Raw genomic sequence first — 19,481 nt, forward strand, 5'->3', positions numbered from 1 at the left:
AAATACATTAATTACTACTTTTAACAATCAAGTAGGATATGGGAGGTCATGTAGGGAACGTCTGGGTTTTTTTTTAGCACAAAGCTCCTGGTTGGTAAGTGTAAAGAGAGTTTATGAAGATATGATATTTTTATCTATGGCTTTATCTAGAAGGTTTCCTCTTTTCCTTCTTTAATGTCTTTATTAAATAAGTAAAAAGGAGTGGACAAAGAGAAAAAAGAGAGGGAATCACAATGTCATGGCAACCCATGCACCATGGTTCTGAGTCCATGTCAAATTGTTAGGTGTCAAGAATCCATGGATGGGGCTGGGTGATAGACATATACTACTTTTGGCAATTTCACCTCAAAAATTATGAGTCACTATGTTGATGGTCGTGACTAGACAGTGGATATGAAATGTGAGTACTCTGAGTGAGTTCCTGAGTTCCTATAAAAGTGTCTATTGAATGCATTTGCTTCATCAAAGCCCAAACCCACAGGTTCAGAGAGATGTACCGCTACGGTTGACAGCTCAGTCAATATCTCTCCTGCTCTGTCTCTTCCTGTCATAACATTGATTTCTGTAAGCTAGAGGAAGTAATCCCTAATGACATTGTGTAACAGCATTAAGGAAAGATTGTTTTCCCACTACACACTTTTTCATACACAACTTATAAATGCATTTCATTACTTGCAAACTTTACCTCTTGCAACTCTGTTACATTTTATGTTCTGCCAGTCTATCCAGATCAGCTGATTTCTTAATCCTCCTGATTTTACACTTTTTTGGAGCACCATACTTGGTGATTCCCCTGCATCACCTCATCACTGCAAAACAATGATGTCACTCTGACATATGCTATTCTCTCAGCTGCCAAGCAAGCTGAAGGATGCATCATGCACTCTTTGCATGGAGGAGACCGGATTGTCACGTCACCTACCATCCTTCCACTGCTGTCAACATCACTGCGCTTCGCTTCGTGTCCTAACCCCATGATCAGCAGTGTTCACTGTTGAGGGGTAAAAAATGCTGCATGGCTGTAATGAAATTACATTCCTGTTATTAATCTGATTATATAACCTTTTCCTGTCTTCCTTTTTTCTAACCAAAAAAAAAAAGAAAAATTCATCACTCTGCAATTTTTTAGAACTAGCATCACTAGGAAGCTGGCAGTTTTCCAGGAAATTTTGGAGGTTTTTTAAGTTGTAGGGTTTTGGAGAAACCATGGATATTTAAAGTACTTGGAATTTGTTTAGTCTTATGTTCATAGCATTAGCTATGAATTTCCAGCATGATATTGGTATTGTTGAAAAATGGGCTGAAGTTTTGAAGAGAGCAAGGAATTGTGTGTATTTATTGCACAGGAGTGAAAATGGTTTCATGGGTGAGCAGCACATTTCTAATGAACAGGCTTTACTGGGGTTTGTCTCCCCGTGGAGCCAGGTGTGGCACCAGATTGAAAGCACAGAGCTACCCTTTCCACTGAGCTGACTCCTCTGATCCCTTGAGATGGTGTTTGTGAGGAAGAGGCTGTGAAGGATTTAGTATTATCAAGTGTGTGAGGTCTTACCTTGCACAGAGAATCAGCATGGCTTAAGCGTGTCTGGAGCCAGACCAGAAGCAGGTATGGATTGATACGTAGGCATGAGGTCTGTGTTGTTTCATGAGATATTACTGGTTCAAATTTCACACTCTAAGCACCATTTTTGATCAGATAATATCAGATAAATTGTCACCATTTCTATTTACCTTGTACATAGAAATTAATGTCATTTTCCGTACTGCATTGTTGTGGGATAAGCTCAACAAGTGAAAAGAAATAAAACTCAATACTTCAAAAACCAGCTCCCACTGCTGCAGTCTGCTGTAGTTAATGTCAAAAGGACTTTGCTCATTATTCCTTCCTGGACAGTCATAAAGGATATTATAGCCCTTTATAATATGAGAAGTTAAAAATTTATTTTTCACTCGTGTTTTCTTCATAAATTCTTGCTGTGAAAAAAAAGTAAACAAGTTAACCCAACGGCCTGTGTCTCACAAGAAGCACCCCCTGAATATTGTTTCTTTTTAACATAACATTGCTGTTCCTCTTCGCAAAAGTCACAGATATATAAGACTCCATTAAAAAAAAGAAAACAAACTTCAGAGAAAGAACTTCAGTGCCTTAACATCTTACAGAGCTGTTAGCTATCTCCATAACTTTGTTCAGGAAATGACTTTTTTTTTTTTAATTTAAGAGAAAATCAGGAAAATTCCATAGCAAATTCCATAGCATAAGAAAAAAGAATTGCAGATATTGGACAGCGCATAATATATCCTCAATTTCATATCCATTTATACATAAACCACTGGACTCTATATTCTTTAAAGAAGCATCATCTGTAAACCAGACGAACTAGAGACCAGCTGAATGCCATCAAGGTTTTAGGCCAGAAAGCCAAAGAGCCCAGGAATTGGTGGTATATCAGGTGTTTCATGTAACTGCAATTGTATTCTCAGAGCACTACAGGTGCAAGTCTAAGTACTACATGTGTAACTGTAATTGCATTCTCAGAGTACTACAGGTGGAAGTGTAAGTAAATTTTCTTTGAAGAAACATGCTTTTGGTATGACTAAATGTTTAGCATATGTTCCATTTCTTTTCCTATTTAATTTTCTCTATTTATAAAGAAAATTATTTTCTCCCCTTCTTGCCCAGCCAAAAAATTCTAAGTCCTGCAAGTCAAGGCAGTGTTTCATGTCTTTACCAATGAGCTGCATTTTGAAGATTAACCCAGTTTGTGGGAGTTCACAAGGCAGTTCACAAGTACCCCAATTGCATAACAAATTTGCTACCATAATAACCCTTTGAAAAGTAGAAGAGGACAAATTGCTTAGGTCCCTTGGTAGCAAGGAGAACAGGGACTGTGGGTAGATTTAATTTCACCTAACATTAGCCATCCCCAGTTAGATGTCTCAATTAAACTGCCTGCTTAGCCTTTCTCTTCAGTGAGTGGATGGAAAGAGACAGGTACTTCCAGACAGTAAATCATCCCATCTCAGGATACTTTTCCAGACTAATGGGATGAATTGCCATGCTCATCACATGACTTTATAAGTTTATTTGGGTGTAGAACAAGTTATAAACATTGCCTTTGTTATCAGAATATATACTCCTTTTTTGCTTTTAGAAATATTGCCAGAGTAATGACACTTGTAATTCTGTGCTCTGCCTTTTTTTCATAAATTTGAAGTGTGGCCTTATCTTGGAGCTCTCCTTGACTGACTGAGGAATTATTTAGGGACTGTATAAGTTCTTGGCTTGTATTGCATGCAGTCACTGGTAGCCTAATCCCAAGAATAAAATAGTAACATGTATTTCCCTGAACTCTCCTGTTTAGCCATACTCCATTGTATTGATTTCCATGTATTCTTTTAAATTTTTTTCCTGGCTTCTTGCTATGTCATTTACTCTGTTCAGTAGTAGGAATCTTCTGAGAAAACAGTTTTCTTGTGAACTGAATATAAAAAAAGCATCTTTGCACGTATACTGCATCATTTGCTCTTCTTTTATCTGTGCCACTTTAAGAGAGGGAGAAGAACTTTTTTTTTCCCTTGGTCTCACTAGGATTTGGAGGCAGTCTGATGTTTCATCAGCATTCCTCACACTCAGGCTCAGGTTTGGCTAAGTGCTTGAAGCATTGCACCTGAATCTACATCAGATTTTCTCCTCTCACACTGACTGCTGCCTGGGCAGCAGTGTGCAGACCACCAGCTTCCCTCTCCATTTTTCCCACAACTTCCAGCCCAATTACTAAGCTCACACATCCAGTTTCCAGTCTTACTGCCTTTGGAAGTACAGTCTACTGTGAGTCTTAAATCTTTCTAAAATTTTCAGCAAAACTTTGTGATCTTTTAAAACAACAGGTGCTCATCTGCAGCTCAGTGAGTTTGACCTGTGTTGACAGGTGAAGGGAATGAGAGAAGGGGCCAGGATGTAAAGGAACAGCTTGGGCAGCAGGTAATTAGGGCAGTCAGTCTTAATTAGTTTTTAATAGTTGGGGAGGAGCTTTTTTATCTGCATATGGCTGAGAGGCAGCTTAGGGAATAAAATGAGCTGGTGAAGCAGAAGGGAAGTAAAGGTAGCTAAGAGTGGGACTTGCTAGAGGCTCTGGAGGTGTTGATGGCTGTTTGGTTTAGGTTGTTTCAGTGATGCTGTTAGGGAGCTCTGCACGACCAGGGAGGAAATTTATGTCCAGGGCTTGTGCTAAAGTGCTAATTGTGCCAGAGGGAGCATTCTTAAATATCCTGTGTTTGTGCTCCTTCTTTCTCAAAAGAAGAAGTGATGTGAGAGGTGATTTTAACTGAAGAAAGGGATATGGTTTAAAGGACTGAATGCAGCCTGTGTTCTCCCTGGTAAAATAGCTTGTGAAAATGCAACACCTTGAGGTCTTTGAGGTGCAAGCTGCATGCAAAAGCTGCTCATCCAGTAGAGAATATGGTCTGGCTTATGACCCATGCTGCTAGATATCAAGAGACATTCTTAGAGGTAGGTGGGTGTCTAATTTTTGGTTGCAGCAAAATAGGGGTGGAGGTGTGTGCATTTGGAGTTTGCTTGTGCATAGCTTTTTAAGTCGCTTGCTTTAAATATTTTAACCATTGAGATGAGCAGGGTTTGTGGTCTGGCCTTCAGATTTTTCCTGTTGCCCTTTGGAATTGGGACAGAAGCTTAGATGGAAGTATTTTCTAGATATTTCAGAATCTTCTCTGAATAGTCTAATACAGAAGCTTCTGCATGTGAGCAGTGCAAGCCTTTGTTCTATAACCCAGTAATCTGCTTGCCTTGGAACATGCAAGTGAGCTTGCTTCTTGGTCTGTGAATGGAGAAGAGGGAAAAAAAAAAGCTTGGAAGGGTAGGGAAAATAAAAGTCTTTTATACTACTATTTGCAGTTTTTTAAAAATTTCATCTTAATCGTATTGGAAGATGAAAGTCATCTAATAAGTACTTCTGAAGTGCTAGTATTTTCTTTTTTGTAACATTAAAAAAAAGGAAAATCATCTTCTGTCCTTGTCTTGGGAAGTATTTGTTTGCTGGATGTTTGTCCTGGAAAGGATTTGCCTGTTTCTCTGTAATATCGCAGTACTGTTTCTCTGTGGGATATTTATCTCTCGGATGTCCTTGAAACTGAGACAGCAAAGTTCAAAAGAGTGATTGCTGTGTAGGAAATGTACCTACTAAAGGTATTGGAGTGAGTAATGAAACCCCAGACTGGTATTTATGAGTTTAGACAGGAGGAAGATGCAGCTTTATTGGATGATAGTAAAGGCAGACATACATTATGTATATATTAATTAGGAAAGGTGTGTGATGCTGGTGGAAAGGGATCTTGCTGGAAAACTATTTCCAGGTGCTTCTAGAAAAGACTCCAGCTATCCCATTATTCAACTTGTTGTTCAGAGATTGGCTGGTCATTCTTCTGAAGCAGATGGAGAGAGTTTTTCACAAAGCTGAGACCAGCATTGTGTGCACTTTGTTTTTTCTGAAGTTTTCATCAAAAAAAAGTGTTATTCTGTTACATGGTGTATCTGTTCATTAAAAATGTCCATCCTTTTAAGGGTGTCTAGGAGAAGATAAATACACTGTACAGTAATGCTAATAATTAAATTTGTAAAATTACTGCTTTTTTGATAGACTAACACACAAATACAATTCCAGCGGTGGCTGTTTCTCATTAGTTAGAATGACGTGCCAGCTTTAGAATATGTAATGATGTATAAGCCCTGGTGGTTATAATTGGCATAGAAATGTACTATATCCTTGGGTGTTAAAAGCCATAAGCTATTTATTTTCATACTTACAAAGACTGTACTACATTGTGGTATAAATCTCACATGGTTGTCACAATTGCATTTTTTTTTAGTAATTTATGTCCATATGGTTCAAATATGAATCTGTCCCCCTTATTAGCATCCTGCTGGTGACATAATGTACTGATAAATTAGTATCTTATGTCTGGAAAGCCTGTTTGAATCCAGATCTCATGCAAAAAAAAAAACTTAAACCCACCTGGTCTTCCTGATATAAGTAGCCTTGTTGTCATGCACATTTTGTAACACATGAGCTTACACAGTATAGTAGTGATATGCTTGCAAGAAACTTGGTTATTGGCTGTGGTATCCAGTGGGTTTGTTTGGTTGCTTTTCTTTTTTTTTTTTTTTTTTTTTTTAAGCACCACATTCACATAAGTAAGGAGTGGATTTGAAGCCCTTCTATTACACCAGACTCTAACTTAAACTGGGTGTAGATGGTGTTGAAGTTGATGATATAAAATAATTTTGAAGCCAGAGATAATGTGTAATAAAATAATTGATGGAGTTCTATTAGATGCCACAATGCATTGATTCTTCTGCAGTATCAAAGGAGTTTGATTGTAAAGTCTGTATGTGACACACATGATATGGATGTGAAAGTATGGTCTTTTTCTCAGGGATCTGGGGAAAAAAAATAGAGAAATGGGTGAAAGAAATGTAGAGATAAATCATAAAGGCTGTTTTTCTTAAAAAGAAAAAATATTCCAAAAATATTCAAAAATGATACTTAGGTAAGGTGAAGTGATTCTGAAAGAGCAAGTATTTTGTTTTGACACTCTCTCTTCAATCCTTCCAACCCATAAGAAACTCCATGTGTCACTGTTCTTCACTTGAGCCGTTGACCCCAGCTGAGCGTGACCTTGTTGCCAGTTCTTTATCTGCTGGTTGATCTGCCTGTCAAATCTGTGTCTCTCCAGTTCAGAGCCAGGGGTCTGGTGTGGGACAGTGTCAGAGGCTTTTCACAAGTCCAGAGAAGTGATGTCAGTTGCTCTTCCTTTTTAGCATGTTTGCTTAATCTGAGTAAATTGTCTGCCTGATGGGTAGTGCTTTGTAGCCTCAGTTTATGTTGGGGTTTAGCATTTAAATATGCAGTCTAGGGGACAAAGTACAGATTGAAGTGAATATTGAGGTCCTGAGGTTTGAGGCTGAACATAGCATTGGTTGCAAATTCATCAAGCTTCCATCTATGTGATTTTAGTGCAACTGTCTCATATTTGTGGTTTCTGGGGGCTCTTGTTTAGAGTTTGGGTGTTTTTAATTTTTTTTAATTATAGGTAAAAAATGGTTGAGATTGGTGAAGTTGTCTGTGTGTATGACAGACGTGTGGGTGAATATTTGATGTGTCCTTCTTTTATTTTGCAGAGACCTACAACCAACAAGACTTCTGGTGCTCCTTCCTACAGCAGATGGTCCAGTTCACAGCCCCATCAGGTAATATGCCCTTGTCAGAAAGGATATGAAGCTCAGGTTGACGCATGCATCCTTTTCAAATGAATTTGTGAGGGGATCTGAGAGCGTTACCTACCTGCACCAGCCCAGCTGGGTCACGCTGCTCTCGGAGGTTGTTGCAGGATATCCTGTGGCAAACTCTTGGATGCAGCTGCTGCTCATGGAGGAGCTTGTACAGCTGTGCCTCCTCTAATGCAGTGGTGCCTCTCTGGTTTGTCAGGGATGGTTATTGTGCCTGGATCCCCCTGTCCTTTACATCTTGTCACTTAAGCTACAAGTGTGGGTGTTTGATGCCCTTTGGCAATGCATGAAGTCTGTTCTCCTATGCTAGCCTTTCCCCCACCACTGCCCCAGGGGTTTTTTGTGAAGTGGTTGCAATGATCAAAACTTCAGGAAAACTTGTTAATTGAAACTGAAGCCAGAAACTCTTGAATGATAGCCAGGGAACAATATTATAGTTAATGATTCTTTATAAGAATTTGAATGGTATTCAGGGCTTGTGTTACTTTATCAAAATTGAAAGACTTTTTTGACTATACACTAGGATATGGCTTACCTTTGTTATTAAAGAGCAATGTATTTCAACTAAAGCAACTTTGTCTTCAAAAACTCTTCATATGTCTTTTCAGAAATGATTGCATTGGCTTTGCTTTCTTCCAGCCTCTACTTTTGTTTTTTGTACCTCTTTCTACATACACATTAAAAAAAAAAAAACAGCATGAAAACCCCAGTAACCCACAAAAACCAAAACCACCATTCCCCCTTGACACTATGAAAAATTTAAATTATCATGATGAATAAACCCTTGATCTGACATGCTGGATTTTCTTTTTGAAGGACATTTGTAGACTTAAGAGAGGAAACTTCCACTAAGTTGTGATTTGGCATCAAAAACTAAAGCAAAAGAAACTGAACTTAATTTGTATTCAGATTAGGATGGGAAAAAATGTGGCTAAGTGTTTCATGGGCTGTTTTTCATCCCACGGTACCTTTTTCACTATCCTCCCAGTTTTATAGTCCTGTTTTCACAAAGTATTGTGAGTTTTGTGCCTTCTCTTCATATAAAAATATGGTTCTTTTGCTTGCAAAGTTTTCCAAGTGTTCTGTCTTTCACTTTTTCAACACTGAATTTTTAGGGTAAAAGTGAAGCATAGACAAAAGTTTAACTCTTTTCAGTGGTTATTGCTTGCTCCATCCTAGGGCATTAGACAGTGAGCAAGAAAAAGCTCATAACTGATACATACAAGCACTGTTCCCCTCTTCCTGTGTGTATCTGCAGTTGTCTGTAAATAGGAGATGAATTCCTAAGTCAGGAGGAGATCACCCTAACAAATCATATGAGATACACCTTATGCTCTGCACACTTGATTTCCCTTTTGAGGAGAGAGGGAAACATAAGTGCATAATAAAGATTGTTTGTAGTGTTACAGCCCTCTCAAACCACTAGCAGAGTTCAGGGATTAACTACCAGGAATGTTGCTTGAAAGTATGTCTAGACTATCCAACATCTGCAGGAAAAAAAAATTGTTCTAATGTATTAAAGAGTGCTCGTGGTAATTTCCCTCCACATATATTGCACCCCTTACGTTTGACTCTTGTTTTCCCTTGCCATTTCTACTCTAATCTTTTCTTTTTCTTCCTTATTGTCAGCTTTTGTCTTCTGTGTTTTGGGTTTAATAAGCTTATAAACTTGCCTCATGGATATTATAAATGCCAGTACCAGCTGTGAGGATGTATAGGCTTGCTGTGGTTCCGTTTGGGAGGCTGGAATACTGCTGTGCGCTCTCATGAGCTGAGTGGCAAAATATTTGTATTGGATAAGAGATTTGTATTCAGCCTTGCAACTTGCCAGCATCTATATATAGTTTAAATAAACTTTTTTTTTTTTTAATATTAAGATAGCTTTCCAGGAAAGAAAAATATTAAAGTTCAAAATTCATAGTCTGCATTTTCTTTAGTCTCATGCAGTGAACCCAGTGAAGGCTTTTTCACATGCATCTTACAAGAATCCACACACAAACCTAATAGAGCTGCATAGCTGAGACCTTTGATGCATCTAAGAAATGTTAAAAGTTAAATTGATTTCTTCCTTCTTTCCCCTAAGTTTTTCTTTTTTCATTTCCTCTATCTGTGTGAAGTTGGAAGGTTCACTAGGTGAGAGATTTGAAAGGGTGAGGTCAATGAGTCACAGAAAATAACACATTTTTCCCTGACTTGTTTTGCTTTGTACTACCCAGACATGCTTATATTTTCTGTTGGATAAACTGGAGCATGTTTATCTATCTCAAATATGCTATCTGGGGAAGGTTTTTAATAAGTTTCTATCAACTTATCGCTCTCATGGACACATGGAATTTGAATGCCCAGGTTTTTTTTTTTTAATATGAAGCTGTTCAGAGAATAGTGTTGTTTGGGTTTCTTTTTTTTTTTTTTTCACTGCCCCTTGAACCTGAGAGAATGTCTTGTTGTAGGGGAGCATCTTTGAAATTTGATTTAGAGGTTCCTTCTGACTGCCCTGGGAAAGAGGCATTAGTACCTGGTTCAAGCTAGGTTTCTTCAAGCATTCCTCTTTCTCAATGTCAGAATAAGGAGCCATTAGTCTAAAAGGTTGATTTTTTTTTTTTTTTTTTTGTTTTCAAGGAATTTATAAATTGAATTAATGAATTTGACGGGTGGGCAGGAAAGCCAAATAAAATCACAGCTTCTGAACTGGCATCCATGGAGCTCTGGGATCTTCCTGCCTTCAGGTGTACTAAACTGGCTTGAGGGATAGAATAAAGGAGGAGATACAGATGATAATGAACCAAAATTGGCTACACTATGTTCTGGGCTACTGACATTGCTTGATGTGTGAAGAAGTCTGCAGCAATTTTGTGAGAAGCTCTGAACTTAGTCCTTCTGTGGTACTCTGAAGGCTGCTGCCTGCAAGTGGCTCTTAGAACTGATGAAAATGAATGAGGAAGTGGCACTTTATCAGGGATGATGGTATAGCTATTTCTAACATGATGCTGCTTTTGCTGAATGGGATGGCATCCAAGGCAGAGCTTCTTGTAGTGATGGCAAATCCTTGTGTGGGACAGTCTGTCTGACATGAGGAATCAAAGGTACACAGGCAGGCTGGGACACAAGGCACTCAGCTTTGCAGCTCGGTTATCTCTGAAAGCAGTTTTAACATTAACAATTCACTAATTAATGGCAATGACTGAGAACTGTGTGCTAGTAAAAATGAAGACAATTAAGAGAAAATCCCTCTTTATTCCTTAGCAAAAAAGAGAAGAAACCATATATTTCAGATGCCAACTTAAGGTCAAGGCATTGAAAGAAACCATAGATAAAGTGTCCTAAAAGAAAGAATAATGGGACAATGATCCTCCTAATTTGCTATGTCCTAACTGTTAATGAGAGGCAAAAAGTCAGTAGCACCTAGTCAGATCTCAGAAATAAATCCACCTTGTATGCAGGTAGAAGATAGTGATAGGCTGACTTTTCTTGCTCATGAGCACACTAGGGAGCTGGTGAAATCTGACAATTCATTTGGTCTCCACTGTTGGCTGGCATCTTAGTGGCAATATTCCAGGTCTCTTGCACAAAGGTTGTTAGCAAGACTATCTTTAGAAATGCCTAGATTATATTACTTTCTAGAAATGTTCAAATGCCTCTTCAATATTAGGTGCTAAATGAGCCTGCAGAATAATTGGTGTGTATTGAATGCCATTAAAAATAATATAGAACATTTCAGCATCTTTCTCCTCCTCATATCTATTAGCAAGGCATTAGTTTATGAGCTAATGAAGTAAAAAATGCAGAAAGTGAAACTATGTCCAATGGGCCACAGGACAGGAGGGCTCTCAGCTGTGATTCCATAATGTTCCTCTGTCTGGTTCCACTGCTGCTTTGTTACAGAGCTATTGCTCTGTCTTTCTGGTAGAGGCAAAACAAGCTCATTGCTTTCTTGCTGGTAGTCAGAGCTTTGTCCATTGCTGAACTTGGCATCGGTGCCTTAAGGCCAGAATGTGGGTTTTTTTCTTCAATAAAGAAAGAGTCTTTAAAACTTAGAGCTCTTTAAACACAGGGACAAGTACTATATTTTAGTACAAAGTGATTAGCAGTTTCTCAGAGGAATCTGGACAGACAATGGGTGTTGATAAACATCCAGTGTAGTGTCTATATTTCAAACAGCCAAAATATTTTATCTTTTCATATGATAGTTTATAATACAGCTGCTTTGTGATGGGGATGATGGAAATACCAGTATACCAGTCAGGAAGGCAGAAGCTGGGAAAGGTGATTTTCCAGCTATACTGTGGCAGCTGTTTTGTTGAATTTCAGGTCAGAGATTTCAGTATACATAATTTTTCTCTCTTTCTTTGTCCCTGTTGTGTGTGTCCCTGCTTTCCCCTTGCCTTGTTTTTGCCCTGGTATTCTTCCTGTGTATGTGTTGGAGCAGTAATGTGTTGGTAAGAAGATAATTAGACAGGTGTCTGTTCAGTAGGATTTTTCACAGTGCACAAGGTCGAAATAAACCTTGTGATTAACTGAGCAGCATGTGAGTAGAGAATTTATTTAGTTTTAGGAAGCCAGACTAGGTATAACTTCTGGTAGCAGTTGGGATTGTCATAGCCTAAGACACCTCCAAGTGGAATTTCATGATTTCTTGGAGGAGGAAGATGGGAAATAGTGAGTTTCCTTGATGGGTTCTGGCAGGCTGCCTGAACACAAAGGTAATCGGAGCAATGGCTCAGAAGATCCATTCCTGTGAAGTGAGTTTTCTTTTAAACTGGTGGAAGATAGCTAATTCTAAACACTAAATAAAGAGTAATAAATAGTAACGTACTCAACTGCTTTCAGTCTTATTTGTTTTCCTTCAGCGCCTCAAGTCTGACTTGGAAAAAGTCAGTATTGAGAAAGTCACTGTCTCCCTGATGACTCAGCTCTTTGCTTTTCTGCTGAGCACTGCACACTGTGGCTGTAAACTTTAGGTTATGTGCCTGTCTGCTAGAAAACTTACTGTGCACACCAACTGAAGAAGCCACTGAAGCCACTGAACAGCTGTCAAGTGGCAACAGAATTCCTTCTCTCTTGACCTGGGTTTGAGCTGCAGCGTGCTCATCTAAATGACAGTGACTTAGTCCAGCTATTAGGGTTAAACCTTATTTTTAAGGGTCAGATGAGGTCTGGCAACTTTCCAAAGGCAAACCAGACAACCCAAGCCACAGAAATATGTTCCTTCTTCCTGGTGCTTGGTGTTTACCCCAAAAAAGTAGCAAAAATCAATGGGCTCAATTAGACTTAATAGGGGAAATTTGCCAGTTTTGCAACAAATGGAGTGGAAATCCCTAAATACCTCCTTCCCATAATATATCTTTTCAGAGCTAGGCATTCCTCTTTACTATAGGTCATCAGTTTTGCAGCATTGCATTTTGATCTTTGTTACATTTGGATGAGCACATGGAAAAATCAAGTATGTACTGATAGAAACTGAATTTTTTGACATGTCAAAGGTACTCACTGAATTTCAACAAGCCTCTGTTAGGTTTACCTTGGATCACTCATTAAATTTGAATTTGAGGTGGAGACAGTGCCTTGCAAGAGCAAATTTAAGTAGTTAAACACTTAGAAGGACAATTATTCTTTTATGCATCATGCGTTGCCCTAAGTTCACTGAAGGTTTGGAAAATGTGAATATCTGTGATCAGCACTCCAGGTCTGCTCTTATTCCATATATAAGCCACGTTATGCACATGAGAGCCTTGTGGGATTTTGTCAACTATTGATAAAGATAGACTCATGTGTTAGGTCAGTCTTTATTAGTAGCAGACAAAATATTAGACATTCTCTTTTTTTTTCTTGTGTGTCTCACCTCTTATACACTTGTCCATCTTTTCTGCTGCAGCTTGTTAGGTTGAGCTGGAAACCTGATGTTAAATGTTCTTTCTGCTTTCCAAAGTTTGATGATTCCTCAGTGAAATCTGGGAGCTGCTGCTTCTGGCACGATGCTTTTTGTAGGAGCGCGTAAGGGAAGATTGAACCTGGCATATGTTTCATAAAGCCACAGGAATCTGCACTGGCAGCCCCAACTTCACCAAGGTCATGGGCAAAGGCAGAGTTAATCTCAGTGACTGCTTTGCAAGTAACAGGAGAGCAGGGCACACTGAGTTGGCTGCTCAGCTAAATGCATCAGTACACCAGGATGTGTAAGCTATTTTTATTGTGTGAAGATAACTCAGCCAAATGAGACTCAGGAGCAATTGTGTCTGTTGCCAACCAAAGTACAACATAAACTTAACTTTGAAAATTTAAGGCTTTTGTAAATGAAATATGAGGGGAACTAAAAAAGGAAACTGTTTTTTTTTTCTTAATGGTCAGTGGTAGAATATGAGTAAATGTAAATTTGTGCACTGTTATTCAAAGGTTGCTCTTCCAAGTATGCTACCTGTTGTCTGGGCACAATCACCAGGCAGCTGACTGAATTGAACATAAAGCTGTTTCCTAAGCTCCAACAGGGTAAGAGCCTGAGCCTGGAGGGAAGCAATGGTGTTCGTAAGATCCAACTCCATGCTTTCGCTTAACTACTTGTGGAGAAACACTTTGTGTCTGACACAACTACTAACACAGCAGGATGAAGACTGACAGTATTTTAGAAAGAAACCCAAACTTGTATTTAGAAGAAGGGCTTATGTTTTATAGTCACTGTAAATGACAAAATGCAGGCTCTATTCTGCAATCTGTGCATCTGGTACCTCTAGTCTACTCTGTGGGTTGGATATATATATTCCTCACCAAGCATGGGATTTGGGCATTAGCTCCCAATACCAAAGTCTTGGTAAACCAATTATGTTAAATTTCTCCCAATTATACTGTTTAAATGTTAAACTTTAGGTGTAATGGTTATGAAAACATAGGAGGACTCTTCCAAGACTCAGTATTGTGTATTTCTCTTCTACAGATGTGAGGAAGAAATAGCAGGTTTCCTTTCTCAGGAAGGGAAAGTTATCATTACTCTGTTAGATACCATTGGGTATCATGTTGCACTTTCAAGTAAGGGTTCAGAAGATTCCGCCTATTTCTTGGCTGATCTTAAAAATAAGTATGCAGGGGAGAAAAACCCTTTCTTCCAAAATGATGTTTCTAAACAGCTGATTTTTTTTTTTTTTGTCTGCTAGGCCAGCAACTTTTTACTTCTTTCAATTGTTGTGCAATTACTTTTGATGGCAAACACCAAATGTATGTTTTGTGCTAACTGTCTGCTCAGTGGGCTCAGTTTTGTCTAGTGGGCTCAGGTTTGTCTAGAGAAATGTGTGTGCTGGGCATGAGGGAAAAAACTAGCAGCATTTCCAATGACTTCTGTAGATGTAAAATGTTTCCAAAAGCTATTTGTCAGCTGCACTTTTGTTGCCTCTCAAAACTATTTTCTTCTAGAGGAAGAATTTAGTAAGATTTAAAAAGACTGCAAACTAAATTGTTCCACAAATTTTTTAACCATAAAGACAAAATTCTCCCTGTGTCATCACTGGAAGATTCCCAAACTCTTTTAGAAGCCTCACTTCAAAACTGCAGACTCAGTTTGAGAAATCCCACGAATGCTTCTCCCATAAGTCTTTTTTGCCTCTTTGGCTTAGCAAGTTAAGTTTATTGGTGTTTTATCTGTGAATGCTGACTGCTCCCTCTTTGACTGAATTTGGTGAGGAAAAGGAAGGATGAAAGTGTGCTGAACCTTTCAGAGATGTGAGGTTTTTATGGGAATTGGAAGAGTACAACAGAGGAGAGATGTTGGTAACGCCATACCAAAGACAAGCGTGAGATCACCCTTCAGTAGCCATTGGGCAGTTCATGAGGGAGAATCATAGAATGGCCTAGGTTGGAAGGAATCTTAAAGATCATCTAGTTCCAAACCCCTGCTATGATCAGGAACACCTTTCACTGGACCAGGTGGCTCAGAGCCCCATCCAACCTGGCCTTGAACACTTCCAGGGATGGGGCTTCCACAACTTCCTTGGACAACCTCTTCCGGTGCTCCACCACCCTCACAATTAAGAATTTCTTCCTGATAGTTAATCTAAACTTATTCTCTCTAAACCCATTTCCCCTTGTTCTCTCACTACATGCCCTTGCAAAAAGTCTTATCTTTTTGTAGGCTCTGTTCAGATACTGGAGGGTCACAATTTGGTCACCCCAAAACCTTCTCCAGGCTGATGAATCCCATTTTTCTCACTCTTTCCTCAGATGAGAGGTGCTCCATCTCTCTAATCATGGTGGCAGTCCTCCTCTGGACCTGCTCCAACAGGTTGCTGTCCTTTCTGTGCTGGGGAGCCCACAGCTGGATGCAGGGTTCCAGGTGGGGTTTAACCAGATGGGAGAAGAGGGGCAGAATCTTCTCCTTTGTTCTGCTGGCCACATTGCTTTGGATGCATCCCCACAGTTGGATTGGATCAACTGCACATTGGCTGCAAGTGCACATTGCCAGATAATGTCCAGCCTCTCATGCACCAGCATCCCTAAGTCCTTCTGAGCCAGGCTGCTCTAATCTGTTTGTTCCTAGTCTGTGTTGACCAGGTGCAGCACCTTTCTCTTGGTCTTGTTTAACTGTGAGATTCCCATGGGACCATTTCTTGAGCTTCTCCAGGTCCCCCTGGATGGCATCTCCTCTTTCAGATGTGTCATCTGCAAATTTGTTCAGGGTGCACCCTTTTTCTATGTCATGAATGGAAATGTTAAATAACACTGGTCTCAGTATGGACTTCCAAAGGACACCACTTGTTACTGATGTCCTTTAGGACTCTGAGCCATTGACCACTACCTTCTGCATGCAAGAGTCCAACCAATTCCTTATCCACTTATCAGTCCAGCCATTGAATCCACCTCTGTCCAATTTTGAGAGATTGAAGTTATGGGGGACCGTAGATGACATCGATGTCCCTTCCCTTGTCCACTGATGTAGTCACTCTTGTCATGGAAGGCCACTAGGTTAGTCAGGAAGGACTTGCCCTTGGTGAAGCTGTGCTGACTGTCCTCAGTCACCTCTTTGTCCTCCCTGTGTCTAAGCACAGCTTCTAGGAGGATCTGTTCCATGATCTTGCCAGGCACAGAGGTGAGACTGGCATGGGTCCCAGGTCCTCCTTTCTACCCTTTTTATAGATGGGTGCAATGTTTCCCTTTTACTAGTCACCTGGGACTTCACCTGACTGCCATGACTTTTCAAATATCATGGAGAATGGTTTTACAACCAACCAATTCCCTCAGGACTCTGGGATGCATTTCTTTGGTCCCAATAGACTTATTTACATTCAGGTTCCTCAGGTGGTGATGAACCTGTTCTTTACTTGCAGCAGGGAATATGATCCCCAACGAGCTCTCCATCCACTTGAGAGGTGTAGGAAGAGGAGTTGCCATGGAAGACAGGCAAAAAATTTTCTTAGTACTTTAGGCTTCTTTTCGTCTTTTATTGCCAGTTTTCCAGTATTGTTCACTGGGGAGAATATACCTTCTTTGACCTTCCTTTCCTGTTTAATATCCCTGTAGAAGCCCTTGTTATTCTTTGCATCCCTTACCAGGTTTACTTCCAGCTTCACCTTGGCCTTCCTCACCCCATCCCTATACAACTGAATGTCATCTCTGTATTCCTCCCAGATTACCTGTCCTTGTTTCCCCTGTGCATTTACTTCCTCCCCTTTAGTTTGACCAGCAGTTCCCTACCCAGCCACGTGGGCCTCTTGTCTTCCTTGACCAATTTCTTGCTCATGATGATTGTTAGCTCTAAGACTCCATGGAAGACTTCCTTAGAAGTCTGTTTTACTCCTTGTTCTGAGTGTAGTCTTCTAGGGATTCCTATTGATTATCTTTTTTAAGAGCTGGAAGTTTGCCTTCCTGAAGTTCAGGGGCCTAACGTTACTCTTTACCTGACCCATCTCTTGGGACTGCGAACTCCAGCAATGTGAGATCACTGCAGCCCAGTCTGCCTCCAATCTTGATGTCCACAATTAGCTCTCTTACGTTGGCCATATTGTGGATTTCCTAACATGGGGCAAAAACTCAGTTGTTGGTGTCTGTGTTTTTTCAAGAATGAGGCTAAACTTTTGCCCCTGTGCAGATTTTCTGGTTAAGGGATGAGCTTACCCCAGAGCTCAAGGAATAATTCAGTTAAAGTCAATCAGCTGCAAGATGTGTGTACATTCACTATCAGGCTTAATTAGTTTTGTTGTTCACACAGCTGAATTCTAACAAAATTCTATAGTGGATTGATTGAATTCAGAACTCTTTAAATCTGTGAGTCTTTTAAGGAAACTGTCTCCTTGCTGTGTCTAGCAACATTTTTCTTGACTCTTCCCAAGGTTCAGATCTTGTCATATAAACTTCAGATAATATTGTTTGAAGCTGCACATAATCTTACAATAGGATCTTTTCATTATGTTATCTGTAGTATCCCTGATGTGTTGACTAATAGCAAAGATTGACAAAGCGTGTTACATGCAAACATCTTGCCTCATGTCCTATTAAATGTGTCATTTGATATCTTCTGTCTTCGTTTTGACTTTGCTATGACATCTTAAAAGAAAGAGAAGATGCCAACAGATGATGTTTTAACACTTGTCAGCAATTCGTCATGTTTCTTCTTACTTTAAATTTAATTGTTCTTGGAATGAACAGTTTGGAGGGATTTTTTTTTTTTTAATTCTGCTTTCTGGTTAATGCAATCAATTTGATGCAGATGATAATTAGTATGGTAATTGCAGCCTACATGCACGCTACTGTAACCCCCTGATTTCTTCAGTGTTCCAATGCTTTTAAAGATTGCAAGATAGGTGGGAGCAGAAGAGTTTAAGTTATTTTTAGGGGCCTTTTGCCCCCTTGTTCTATTATTTAAAAATAACAGATGGACTTTGCTCTTTGTGCCTCCCATCTTTCATGCTCCTGAAGCCTTACACCTGGAAAGGAAATGCAATGAAGAGACATGGCTGGGTCCACCATCAGCTGCACTAACAAAGGGATTGATGGTTTTCCAGAGCAAACATTAGCTGAGGAGGAGGGTTTACCTTTGGAGGAGTAACAGCTGGCATTGAGCTGTGTCCAGGGGCTGATTTGGGGATGGGGGCATGTCTAGGGAAGATGGTCAAATCAGAGCTGGTGGCATAGAACTGTTTCTCTCTCTTTCTAAACCAGGTCAAGACAAAAACTTCTTTAAGAGCCTTTCCCCTTTCCTGTCATTCGCACGAAGGAATACAAAGCTGGCTGATGGATTGTTTTAATAATCTAAGTGATGATCATTCTGTTTGATAATTAGCCATGCAAATCTGAAAGATACAATTGGTGGATCAACAAAAATAAATCTGCAGGCTACATTTGGGGGAAGAGCTGAAAAAGCTAATTTGGTTATAAAGATAGGTTATGCTTTGTAACGAGAAACGACAAGGCGTTTTGCTGCAACTGTCATGGCAACTTTAGAGCTCCTTTATATAGTCTAATTTAAAATGTATTTACCCTGTAGCAATGAAATTGCAATCTATGTATGAATCATAAAAGCTGGGGATGGAAAATACCTCTTGAACATATGGACCAGTTCCTCAAAGGATACAATTCATTTTAACTCAAAGTGAGAGAATCAGATATTCTCTGTCTCCAAAGTCAGTTTTTTTGTCCCAGGTTTTCTGAGTAGGACTCAGGACTCTAGAAAGGGTCTCTTTGTCTAATCTTGGAGCTGGTCTTGGCTAAGAAACTTTTCTTAACTAGAGATCTCTGTATTTAAGTTTTGCTTCAACAGCTCGTGAGCTCTGCTGTCTACTACATGGCTCTACATAAACTGAAATAGTCATTGAACACTGATAAAATGCACTTTTATCAAGATGCTTGTTAGTCATGTTTCAAGGCACTGATTAGTTGCCTACTGAGTTAAGATCTTAATTGTGTGAGTGCTCCATTTTTGTTCCATCAAGCTGTGTTGATATTTGAAATCAAACTGAAATCAGGAAACGAAAGTCTTTTTTCCCCCTGTTCTGTGTTAACAGTGACTCAGTTAGTTGTTAATGCTAAGCATTGGTGGCAGTTATCTGAAAAGCAAGAATGTGGTGCTAGAAAGAAAATGAGACTTTTATATTGGTGATTTAAGTCAATGTAAGTTTCGGGGTGCTGGTTCTCCCAGCATGTTTAGAGATCCTGTTTCATTCTGAAGATCAGCTTTTAGACTTAGAGGGAAATTCTTTTGAGA

General features: G+C 39.5%; 1 protein-coding gene across 1 annotated transcript in view; it reads left to right on the top strand.

Moving 5' to 3' along the window:
• Nucleotides 1-19,481, top strand: part of RBMS3 (RNA binding motif single stranded interacting protein 3) — a 692,310-nt gene that overhangs the window by 96,819 nt on the left and 576,010 nt on the right. Inside the window, exons 3-4 of the mRNA XM_031058909.1 lie at nt 2,841-2,851; nt 7,193-7,264. Of these exons, the coding sequence (XP_030914769.1) occupies nt 2,841-2,851; nt 7,193-7,264 (83 nt within the window). The remainder of the gene's footprint in view (nt 1-2,840; nt 2,852-7,192; nt 7,265-19,481) is intronic.

Source organism: Geospiza fortis, unplaced genomic scaffold (assembly GCF_000277835.1).
Source record: "Geospiza fortis unplaced genomic scaffold, GeoFor_1.0 scaffold231, whole genome shotgun sequence".
Classification (NCBI taxonomy): Eukaryota; Metazoa; Chordata; class Aves; order Passeriformes; family Thraupidae; genus Geospiza; species Geospiza fortis.